Source organism: Columba livia, chromosome 1 (genome assembly GCF_036013475.1).
Source record: "Columba livia isolate bColLiv1 breed racing homer chromosome 1, bColLiv1.pat.W.v2, whole genome shotgun sequence".
In the NCBI taxonomy this organism is placed as follows: Eukaryota; Metazoa; Chordata; class Aves; order Columbiformes; family Columbidae; genus Columba; species Columba livia.
Window position 1 is genome coordinate 19,530,205 of NC_088602.1, and position 12,832 is coordinate 19,543,036.

General features: G+C 44.2%; 1 protein-coding gene across 2 annotated transcripts in view; it reads right to left on the reverse strand.

Annotated features, from left to right (window-relative positions):
* Window positions 1-8,729: 8,729 nt before the first annotated feature.
* The window catches only part of ARHGAP20 (Rho GTPase activating protein 20), a 64,442-nt gene continuing 60,339 nt past the window's right edge, over window positions 8,730-12,832 (reverse strand). For both annotated transcript variants that reach the window (XM_065049187.1, XM_065049180.1), the window contains exons 14-15: window positions 12,471-12,582; window positions 8,730-10,782 (exon numbers count right to left, since the gene is read on the reverse strand). In XM_065049187.1, the coding sequence (XP_064905259.1) occupies window positions 9,722-10,782; window positions 12,471-12,582 (1,173 nt within the window). In that variant the 3' untranslated portion in view covers window positions 8,730-9,721. The remainder of the gene's footprint in view (window positions 10,783-12,470; window positions 12,583-12,832) is intronic.

The window sequence follows — 12,832 nt, forward strand, 5'->3', positions numbered from 1 at the left end:
TCATGATTTTCCCAAGCTTTTACCACAAAACTCTTGTTTGCTGTTTTTTGCTGTTGTTTTTCTGTTTATTTCTTCTAAAGAATAAGGTCACCTTTGTAAGGAGGGCTTGTTTTTCTGTTCAAAAAGTTAATTCCACGCATTTTGTTCTCCTTTGGAAATAGCTATGCTGTCAGAAGAAGAAATCTTAGGTGCATGTTTTTGTCAGTCTCTTGTAATCAATAACACCTACGTAAAAAGAAAAAGCTGAAATCAAGCATCGACAAGGTAACAGGCTGAATCCATAACATCTGGGCTGACCTATTTTGCCATCACATTTACTAAGAGGAAAATAAAACAAAGTAATCTAGCCTCCTTCCTCAAACCTGATGCATTATCTTGGGTTTGTTGGGTGTTTGCCTGAATGCCCTCCAAGCACTGAGTGAGGAAAGCACTCAGACACCTTGGCTGGGGTCCAGTCGGGACATGATGCTCAGGAGATGGTGAGCACTGTGTTTCTCCATCCTGGGAATGAGTCTCCTAAACATGCATCATTCCTGAAGTCCCTTTGCTTCACACCCCTGTAGGATGAGAGATATTTTAATTTTAGTTTTGACTTGCAGATGTCTGAAAATTCATGGTAAAATGAATTTCCCCATGGACTCACCTGCTGGAACCAAAACCAACTCACTGGGTCTGGCACACGCAGCCACGTTGTGAAGTTGAGTCATTTTAGGGTCACCTCAGTGGAGATCAATGGATGAGAGACTGTCAGAAACAGAACCAGCAGGTGTTTGTAACAACAAAAGGACTGTGAGCTCTGCTAGTGAAGGTGAAAAATCTGGTATCAGAGCCACTTTGTCACTCAAGATATAAAAAGCATCAGGGGCTGGTGCTTTACAGCACTAGTAATTGGTAACTTCAGGTGTGATGGACACTCTCTTCTTTGAGGTAGGTAATCTACATGCCACAAGACAGATTCTCCCTCCCAGGGTGGGAACTAGTCCCTCCCATGGATGAGACATATTCTTTATTCAAGTCTTTGGGAGACTAATAAATCATTCCTTGCACAGGTAATGTCTGTGTTCCCCCTATAGGCATGGAGAGGACAAAGTGGCCTTAAAGCTCCTTGGAGGGAACCTGTGTCTGCTGAATGTAGGTGTCTAAATACATGTGGATAAACCAGGGCAGGGCAGACCGGCTCCCTCTTACATCCTGTGTGGACTGTACATCTACAGTATAGCCAGGAAACAGCCCTGGGGAAGGGGATTGAGCACCTGAGGTCTTGCTGCAGGGTCAGGCAGAGCTGTGGACACAACCCACCTGTATGCCTGCTCCTGGCCCCATGCTCTGGCCTGGAGGAACTGCAGTTGACAGTGAGATTATTTCCTTCTTTTTAGAAAATAATTCAGGAGAGGGTGCTTTAGAGCTATTTCTCTGTTGCAAACAAGCAGCAAAAGGTCTCCTGGGATGCCTCAAGGGTAGACAAACAGATCAGTGTTCATCTGGATGTCAATCCAGGCTTCAGGTGTCCCTGTCCTGCTCTGGAGGACTGTCCTTTCCCTGTCCCTCCTCAGGAGGTATTTCACATCCCAGCGGGGGATCCAGACCTGAAGAGCAGAGAGATGTTGTTCAGCTCAGCAGCTGATCCCACCTCGAGCCCTTCTCTGTAGTGCTTGTGCTGCTCCAGGAGTTCCACGGGGCTCTGCCCAGAGCAGCAAGGGCACCAAGGTCATGTCCCCAGTGCCTGCCATCACCCTGCCCCATCGCATGGCCTCAGCATCTTCTCACCTCTGGACACTCAGAGCATTTTTATATCCTAATCCTCTCATGACCACAGGCACCTTTCAGCCCTCCATGCACCCCACTCATCTCCCAGCACTGCCATACTTACCTACTCAGTTCATTGCAATAAACCCCACTAAAATAAATTTATTTAAAAATGATTAGGTTTCAGGGCCTAATTCTGCACTAGTCATGGAAGACAATCAGATCTGAGAGCATCCATCTCTTGTTGAGATGAGACCCTATGCATTCCTAACAGAAAGCTAAGCGAATTCATATGGGGACTGTATTAAGGCTATAAATACCTTGGAGTGATATGCCTGGACTAACAACCCATTTTACTATGGGACCTGCTCTTTGTCCACATCATGTGGGTCTTCTGACCACGAGGCAGGGCTGGGATTTTGCTCACAGAGACCTATTTTCACAGTTGTGGCTTTTATAGCCTTTTCTGAAGGTGAGAAAAGTGCAGAATTTACACAGTAAAAATTCTTGGCAAAGTTGGAGCCTCCAGTTTGTGTGTAATAAACCAATTACTATACTGTTGACTTTACCTCAGACAAATATACTGTAAACTCATATCCCAAGGAAAAAAATGCAAAAAATTTAAACGTTGTCTTTGCCAAACATTTTATTGGACAAATTCTTTCTTTTTTCTCTTTTTTTTTTCTTTTTTTTTTTTTTTTTCATCTAGGCAGGACACATGAGTACTGAATACTTTTTCTTAGTTCTTGCACAATGAAAAAATATTTTCAAAGTCTCTACTTTGTAAAATAATAGACAGACCTCAGTAATAGAAATTAAAATTCTAAATGGAAATTCAATAGGGAGCAATTTTTCCAGCGATGTGGGAACACCTGGTATGGTTTCTAATTTATTTAGAAAATGGGCACGTGTGCTCCAGCTCTGTAAGGAATTCAAGCACATGAACAATCTTATTGGACTTCTCTGGGTCTATTTACACACTTAAGCTAAGCCCAAGACCAGACACTTTGCTGAAGCTGGCTTTCCAGACTCTTCATGCTATCTCTGCGTGGAAAGTACAATATCATTCAGATGCTGCACATTTCTGCAAGTGTTTTGATATTTAGTAGAGGGATAGCAATGCCATGGAAGTATTCAGATGGGCCTGAGCAACCGAGAACATTTTTCAGTGCCAACCTGTCCTCCCTCTTCTAGTCCGTGGAGACCAAGTCCTGCTTGAAAAGGGGACTTTGGGGCATGAACTTCCTTGGCTGCTTGGTCACCTCAGGTTCCTTGAGCCAAAGGCGCCTGTGGACACGGGACAGTGGTGTCAGACATCCCTTTCTTAAACAGATGTGCCAATAAAGCATCTGACCGCAGCCTTGCCTCCTTCCTCCCACCCCCAGAAAGCCAGGCCCCCAGCTCTGCCGGGCGAATGGGTCATCTTGGTGATTTCAGTGGTATTTCAGATAAAAATGCTTCTTCAGGTAAAACATTATAAGTAGGCTGCTTGCATTAACAAAGCTGCTATAGCCTGTTGTGAGGTTGGGGATCCACATGAGTTGCTCCCCATAGCAAATGGCAACTGATCTCTTGGTGGCACCAGCTGGATGTGGGGGGATCATGCCTCCTGCCCTAAGTCCTTTCAATACATTTTACATCACATCTTCTGTGCAAGCTGTCCTTGGGGCACTTGACATTTAAAAAAACCTTCTTATTTTAAGCTGCTGACCATGTTGTAAGGTGACTGCACATACACAGGGCTTGCACACACATGAAACAGCATGGGTGACAGGTGCTGTTCCTCTCTGTCTGATCAGGATTAGCATCCACTGGTGAAATATGTACCCACACATCTATTTTGTCGTGCTGATTCCTCCCCAATCCACCTTGATCGCTCCCTTTCCCTGCCTTTGATCCTTGCCCTAAACGTTGCATAACAAACCTTGCACATTCCCACATTCCCCCTTGAAACACCTTATGAGAAGTTGTGCAACGTCTCCAAATGCTTTTCCCCCACAGCCCCCCATGAGCCTCACACCCCTGCAGACACTGACCCCCACCAGTCTGTAGGGCCTTCTGGGAAGGGGGTGGCCCCACTGGCTCCTCTGTGGGGTTCACCCAGGGACCTGGGGCTGACCCCTCTCCTGTGAAGGTCTCAGGGAGCAGGCTGGGGCTCCTCTGGCACAGGTGGGGTGTCTGGGAACCTGCAACCAGCATTGCCCCCTGATCCCTGGGGGATCCTTCTGTTCCACAGCCAGGCTTTAACCACCAGCGGGTGCCCTCCACAGATCATCCTTTCTTCATCGGCTGGTACAATGAGGGCTCGTTGTCTAAACCTTCATCTGATGCATGTCAGCAGCCTGGTCCTGTCCCTTTCCTCCCCATCACCCCCTGCCTGTCTTGGCCCCTGGCATAGCAGGAAACCCTGCAGAAGCTCTCCCTACCCAGGAGGAGGAGGAGGAGGAGGAGGAGGAGGAGGGGGAGGAGGAGGAGGTGGTGGACAGCCTTGCCTTCAATGGTCACATCAGAATTACAACTGCATCTGAGAGCAGTTTTGTAGCAGGTTGATGGAAACAGTTTGTGACAAGAGAATCAAGTGCAGAGAAATAATTTCTGTATTGAAAACACCTCTTCTATGTAGGGTCACTGAATAGCTAAATTCTGAAATATTTAACTTAATGCAACTGGCAGCAGCTACTGGAGTACTTGTCCTTGAGGAACTGCTGACATTTGCAGCGAAGCTACTACGAAACCCAGACAAAAAAGGCCTGAAGCAAATCTAGTATCAAGGAAAAAGCATTACAGAGTGCACTGTGCATATTTATGAAACACAAGTGATGCCCAAAATCTTTAGGCCCTGTGTGGCAACCACGTCCTGACAGAAATATTCATCACCTTTAACCAAAGAGTTTTCCCCTTAGGACACTGGTGGGTCAATTAGTTTGTCTTGACAGTGGCCTCAATACAGAGACAGCGGTAACTAATCTCAAGAGTAAGGGAAATCGTGCAAGAGTTTATGTGAATGAGAGAGCTGGCTCGCTTCCCTTGATGTTTATTTAGGGCTCCGCTTAGCCGGCAGACATCATGCTCCACTGCCTCTTACACTTGGCAGAAGCAAAGGACTCTTCCAAGAGGACGTGGCCTTGCACAAATGCCAACGACGAGGCTTAACACGGCTGCTGGCTCAGCCTCTCCCTGCACCAGCCCCTGGCGAGGGAAAAGACCCCAGTGTGGCCAGTGCCTTGGGTCCTCCCCTAGATGATTCCTCAAAACACTGTGGGCATGATGTTGTTCAGCAGTGTCACCAAGGCTATCTTCTTACGTGTATTCAGGTATTGTGGATCCAGGATGCAGTGAGACGTTAAGTATCGAGGAAAGCTGCGTATCACAGTTTCTGCTCTTAAAATAAAAGGTTATTTGGATTACCTGAAGACTGGGTGTAAGATTATAGCTTTTGCTGGTTTCTTAGGCATTTTCTGGGTTCTTTAAAAAAACCATCATCATAATCTGTTCCAAAAGATTTTATTTACCTCTCTGAGCCAGCTACCTTTTGCTAGATTTCTCTAGCTGTCATGAATAGCAATGAATTGCGGGAGTATTGCCATCCGTTTTCCAGACATGAGCTACATGGATGTGCAAACCTCTGTAAGGAGGCTGGACTAGAGACCTTCTGAGTTCTCCAGCATTAACTACTCCACATCCCTGTGTTTTTAAGGATGAAAATGGGAAGAGGTTGACAGGTCCAGCTCACTGAGGTTGTTTTGAAAACTCTGTAGATGTACAGATGAGCCTGCAAGGCCTGAAGAGCTGATCTGTGTGCCTGGGTCATGGCAGCCTCACCATGTGCACATACATGTGAGTGCACATGTGCATGTGGTTCCCTAAAGCACCAGCCCGCCCTGACATCTCAAAATCCATCATGTCTGGTCATGCATGGATGAAAGTGAAAAATTCAGAATCTGCAGCTTGCTTTCTTTTCAAGAGAGAGCTTATCACCGCCACTCTCCTGGACTTTGCATCTGTGAGTAAGGTCAGTTGAAAAGGTACAAATGGGGCTGTGGATGTGGTAGGAGATTAAATAACAGCTCCATGCTACCAAGCCACTCGGTTAGGAAGTTCCCCATCTAATGCAGAGGTCACCACAGTTGCAATAAACTCGGGACTGTAAGCAGGTTTCACCCTGCTCCTTCCTCAGCAGCATCGTTGTCCCACACAGGCAGCACGCCGCTCTGCCGGGCGCTGTGCAACACCAGCAACCACCAGCCTGTCCCAGTAAACTGGGAGAAGACTGGTGGTGCAAAACAGGGAGTGAAGGAGGCAAGTATGTTTGCCAAATGTCATACAACAGATGTCCCCAGAACAAGAAAGGGGCTGGACTAGCAGGTATTGAAAGAAATCTGGTGATTTGGAGGCATGGATAGAGGGAGACCTTTAACCCCAGGACCTATAATTTGTTTTTCTTGAACTCTAAAAACTGGTTTAAGCAGAAAGTAGATGGGACATGTCTTCCTGCTGCCTGCATTGGGCTGTGCTGGAGAGATAAAGCTTGCAGGGGTGAAGCAATAGCATTTATGAGACTGATGGAAAGAATCAGAAGAGTCCACTCCCCCTCCCCCCCCTGCAAAAATAAACAAAACACAAACCATGACGTTTCAGGCCCGTAAACCCTTTAGCAAGGCTAAAAAAAAAAAAAAAAGTCAAAACCTTTCAATGCAGGTTGAGAAATATTGCTTTAAATTTACATTCTATTAATTTCTGAAATCACCTGAAAGGAATGATGGTTATTACTTGTGAAACAGAGGTAAGATACTCATTAATGATGAGATCATGTACCCTTGTGGGAACAGAAAGTCCAAGTGAGAGAGGTGATTTGTCAGTTTGCTTCATTTTGTGTGCTTGACAGCAGCGAATGAGGAGTCATCGCCACTCTTTCTTCCCCAATTCAGTCTTTTGTTTTGTTTTTTCTTGTCTGTGAAGCTTTGCTGCTTCATGAAAGAAGAAATCATTTTGGAAACATCTTGCCTACAATTTGTCCCCAAAACTTGGGCACCTTCTCCAAAGCAGCCAGTGGAAGGAGGCAGGTGCTGGGGTAGATGTGTTGTCTGGGCAGGACCTCACCAGGGACCACAGCGCTGGGCACCCAGCTGGAGCCAGGGCAGGACTGGGGCTCAGCCCTCGGGACCACCCTCACCCCAACACCTTCTCACAGGCCATCAGCAGAGCCATGAAAAAAGTCACAGAACTTTCTCTTTAATATTCCCCGGACCAGAGATCCTGTCCCAGCCCGTGGAGGTGCCCATGGTAAGAGGGACACCCGTACATCAGATGTTGGCTTCCCAACAATAGCACACCTAAAGCTGCTGCTTACTGCCATCTTCAGAGTCACATCCGACACTCTGAAAAGGTTCAATCTGATCCATTTTGGATCTTAACAGCATTTAATTCCTTCAGTTGCAGGCAGTGATCTTCTCCATCAGCACTCTTTTTTTGTGACTGTCACAGACGATGCCTCGTGCAGCACCGGGGTGTGTGTCTTGGAAGCCAGGAGAGCATTTTAAATTGTACTGGGTCTCCATCCAGCTTGTTCACCATATGTTTAAAGCTGAAAGCACTCTAGCATTAGCTGCAGCTCAAAGGCAGACACATAATTTGTTTCACATCGAATCACTCTTGGATATACTTTTACTTCAGACCAGCAGAGATAAACGGCTTGCTGGAAGATATCATTTGTAGGACAGAACATTTATATTGCAGAGATGTTTCTAAAGCTCTATTATTGTTGCAATGAATCAGCATTTGCTACTTGATGTAATCTTGGCAGCACGGCAATATGCTTTTTACTGTTTCAAAGAGAAAAAAGAAATGCAGAGTAGCTGTTTTATTTCAAAATGGCATCTATTTTTGTTTTGTTTAGTTTTGTTTTAAAGTGAGTGCATATGTAGGGCTATTATATGACAGGTCTCAAAATACATACAAAGGACTTTAACTTTGGAAGGTGATTTCTACAGAGCTGATTCTGCATATTACCATTTTTATTAAAACAGCTGAATATTAAAAACATGAGAAAGAACAAATGCAGTGAAGTCTTTGAGCCTGCACACGATTATACATGCTGGTGTAGTTCTGAGTGCATGACGGTTTATTGCGCTATGTGGGTCTCCACAAATGCCGCTCTCTTCTTACAGATACAACATTTGCAGGATGAGAACCCAAAATAATAACCCTCTGATTATATATTTTCAAGTAAGGATACTTCTAACCTTGTTAACACACCTCTTCCCCCTCCAGATCTGCTGCAGAGTATCCATTCTGTCTGATACAGAGCTGAAAATGTTCTATGCTGATAATACTTGTAAACGGCTTAGTGCACTAGACAGACAGTGTTTACATTTTTGAGACACACGTAGTGACTTAGGAGCACATGCACCTCTACCAGAGACCAGTTAAGCAGAGTAGGATCTGAAACTCCAGTGCTGGCCAGTATTCACTGGAGTGGGGGCTGGCTTTTGAAAATGGAAAGCTAATGAATGAATCAACGCAATTTCAGAAGCGTAAACATGCCCACATGCCCAGATGTGTATAGTTTAGCCCTGCCATTCCTTTCTGCCTTCTCTATAACCCTGCCAATACTAAAGAATTAATCTTGCTCTCATCCAGTGTCTTGGTACCCTCCTTTCCTTGCTCCCAACCCCCATATCTGTTACCTGAAAAGAGCTCTCTGCATCTCCATATTCCTGCATCCCCACCTCCATATTAACTTCATCCCATTACCCTCCTCTCTCTAGATGAAGAGCAAAAGGGCAGGAATTGGTGTGAATATCACAAAATCTACAAAAGTTAAAAAGATCATGACAAACAGTATGAATGATGCCACCCTAAGAGAAAGAAAAATGCTGCAATACTTCCTCACACAAGATTTGTGGTGGTATCACTGGGATTTTTGCTTCAACAACAGCTTGTAGAAATGACACCTAAAAAAATTACACAGAATATAAACTGAATTTATGACATAACAAACAATATTTAATATATAGCATTGAATGCATACACACCAATACTAGTGCGGTAACAACAAAACAGAACTCGTAAAATTAGCAGCAGTTTTTTGCAAGTACAAAAATACACATTTTTTTCAGAACATACATAATAGCAAAATTTATCAGGATATATTATACAAACTCAAAGCATTTAGATAATGCATTACTTTTAATATATTATATGATGTTTTAGATGCTGCATAATAAAATTACATGTGTTCTGCTTGCAATAGTACATAATGCCATTTACAGCAATATTAAGAAACTATTCACAACTTAAACATTAACAGAACAGCCAACAAAGCACAATAAATGAAACACACAGTTGCAAGGTGTTAGTTACAAGCTTCAGCGCTTCTCTTTACACGTTTTTGAGCTTATTTTTTTCTTTCTTTTGCAGTGTGAAAGAAATAACTACACTTATCGAACATACCTTATAAACATACAGAAAACAACACACTCCTTGGAGGACAATGAAGGTAATACCTATCAGTTTCAGAACAGTAGTATAATACCACAGTTATGGAATCTATGCTGACTTTGCACACTACATCAAAACCACAAAGGACTGGGACTGACATCTGCAAGGCTCAACACACGAGTGGTCAGGGGGAGAAGCCCAGCAGACACCCTGCTGCCCTGGCAGGCTCAGACAACAGGGTGCTGCTCTTGGTTACCTCCTCAGACCCTTCCAGATTTTCAAGAGATTTCTGTTTGCTTGCTTTTTAGCGATTTTTATTATTTTTACAACGTTCTTGCAAAGCTTTATGTGGGAACACTACTCAGACAGTTTCCTAAAAAACAGAAAACCTGTGAATCTGGGGACTGTGCAGTTAAATTTGACCGACCTGGATATTAAACTTAAAATGAACACACAGTAACACCAAAGGGATTTTCTTTATGGTGTTTATTTTAAGTGTTAAGATTCCTCCGCAAAAAAGCTTTGGTCAGTCTCTTCAAACTTTGGATAGCTGTAATGCTCTTCTAGACCTCCTCTTTGATCTTGGATCATGAAGTCTGTCTCTTCCTGTGACTTTCAGAGGTAACGGCTGAATGTCAGGCTTAATCAAATAGCTGTCAACTCCATCAGTAGGTTTCAGGGGCGCTGGCCTGCTGTTGGGCTCCACCAAGCCCCCCTCAGCCAAAGCCACGGTAGGTTGTCGAGGTGGTGGCACCTTGGTGGGTGTAACCAAATAGTCATCAGCCACTTCAGCGGCAGTGTCTTCGTGTTTCTTTAGTGACTGAAAAGTGCTGTCAAAAGGGGAGGAGGTTTCAGTTGGGGTAAACACAGATTGGTCTGAAAACTGAGAGAAAGCACTGTCCAGAGAGCTCATTGATGACACAGATGGAGATGTCCCAGGAGAAGATAAGCTAGAAGAGCTAAATCCTGAGCAAATATTTAATCCCTCTGGCATTGGAGGCAGGAGGCAATGGGACAAGTCTTTCTTTTCAATGTTTTGGTTCGTGTTGTCACTTTTACCAACATTAATCCCTATAATCAAGCTCTGATTTATAAGCTTTTGCCCCTCCATCTGCAATGACCGAAGCTGATGGAGATAGTCTTCATCTTCATGAGACAGGACAACATCACAGCTGGCTTTGCGCGTTGCCTTCTCATGACTGTCCCCAATGCGGGCAAAGCTGGAGGCAAGAAGGCCAATTGCTGGCTCTGAGGAGCGTCTGTGTCTCCTCAAGGTTTTGAGGGTGCCTGAGGTAGCTGCTGCAGAGAAGCCCAGTGCCTTGGAGCAGAGAGACTCCTTCTCTGAGTTTTCCTGTGATGAAAACTTATGGTATACGTCAACAGAAATTGTCAACTGTTTTGATTTGGTTTTACTTTGGATTTCATCCACTTCAGTCTGCTCCGAATCACCATCGCTCAGAGTGAAGACAGACTCCCTGCTCCTGTTATCCTGATCTCGGTTCTTAATCCAGTCGCTGGAAGAAGAGTCAGCTTCATCGTTCGCCTCGTTTTCCAGGCTATCGTAGGAAGAGTCGTTCAGATGGAGAGAAGCAGCATCTGCAAGGACAAACCAAGTGCTACATCAGTGACTGAACCACCCTGCTGACAAGCAGCTGCTTTTTCCTTTTTTTGGCAAGTATCCTTTGCTTTCAGGAGCATTTGCCCTTTGAAGATTCTTCAAGCAGAAATGGCAATAATTTTGGAAAAAAATACTATCTAATTTTGAAATGGAAAAAATTAAATGAGTTCTAAATTGCAGTGCAGTCGAGAAATATAGGGTAATGGCACAAATAAAGGTTAGGGGGTTTTATGCTGTTTTTAGAAGTGGGGAACTTTACAAGTAGGTAATCCAGCTGTAAACAATATTTTACAAACAGTATATTGAATCAGCAATTTATCAATTTTTTGTTATTGAACAATGAAAGCAACATTTAACCATCCTGTCCTACTAAACTGTCTTCATCTTAATCCATGAGGTTTACCTGTTTTCTGATTCTCTCTCCCATTCCACTGAGGGTGGGGAGTGTGTGAATGGCAGTATGTGGTGTTCAGCTGTCTGTCAGGTTAAACCACAACACCTTCTTTTAAACAAATGAAGAAAACAGGGCATGCTTTGTACTTTTAAGGTCTTTCAGAATATACAATATCTTTAAGAACAACACTATGAAGAAATTTCTAGTCGCTGTTTGAACAGTCGCCTCATTTCCACTGAGCAGCGCACACCTGGGCACTATTCCATATATGCGATAATTGGAATTACATTAAATCTCTTTTGTTCTGGGCTATGCTAAGCTGGCTTATCTCACATTCGCAGCAGACAGAGTTCACACATGGGCAGTCACCACGCCTCAGTGCGTGCCGAAAACTTGTTCAGCTGCCGTAACCTATTGTGAATCTGAGCTCCCAGTCGCAGCACAGCACAGCAGATCCCATGAGCTTCCACTCTTGGGGAGGGGGCAGGTCCACCTTCACTGGATTTCACCAAATTTTACTGGAGGCCGAACACAAGGAGTTTGGGACAGCCACACTGATTCAGTCTGGCATGCCGGAGCAGGTGCCATTACTGTGTTTAGTATAGGCCAGTTGTGCCAAAATTTATTTTACAGAAATGCTGCATTAGAAATAATTCAAGGAGAGACCCAAAATTCCAGTTAAAATTGATACTATCACAGAGTTGGAGAGAAAAAGAGCATTTTTTGATATTATGGAATGCTCTGCCAACTAGTTTGTCAGACATTTTCAGTCACCGGTTCCATGATTTTCCTGTGCTAGGAGCAAAATCTCGATGCCCTATTGAAACACTGGAGATCTATCTCTTTTGATAACAAAGAATAGATGCTTTCAATCCTAATACAACGGTGTGACAGCTGTATCATAACCTTTGTTGATCACTGACTTCTCGATACTCTGGGCAAAAATAGGCTGAGGCAAAAGACCTAGACTTGATATGAAACATTCTGCAGAATTTTTTCTTTCTTTTTCTTTGTTTCCCCTCTGCCCTTCTTTAACACGGTGGCTCAGATGACTGGAATAGGAGCAAGTGATTCTTTGGGAGAGCATTTTGTGATACAGTCCAGGCCTATGATACATTCAATCAGTGATTATCACCAATACTCAAAGGAAAGAGATCAGCAGTGTCTGGGAACACCACAAGAAGAGGGAACAGCATTCTTCCATGGAATATACTGATTTTTTGCCTGGCTGAGTTTAGCTGTCCATCAGGATCAAAACATCATCTGTATTACCTGAGCTGTTCTCTCTCTTGCACGTCATCAGTATTTCTCCAAAGAGTGTGGTAATTTCCTCTCCAAAAATCCTGCAGCAATTCTCAGTGAGGAACTGCACCAGACTAGAAATCTGCAACAAAGCAATTGGAGAGAGATGTCTTGTCAGATCTTCCATTACTCCATTCAGGGTAAGCTCACCATACAGATGAGGAAGAGCAGCAAACTGCCCATCTGTGATGTGACCTGACAGCCAGGAACTCCTCACCCGATCTCCTGGGCCTGAGGAAAACAGCCAGCCCCCATTAAAATGTCCTAGTATACATCCTTGCATACATCTTTTCCATTTCTACTGTCCTGTTCCAAGGTCACCACAGCCAGAG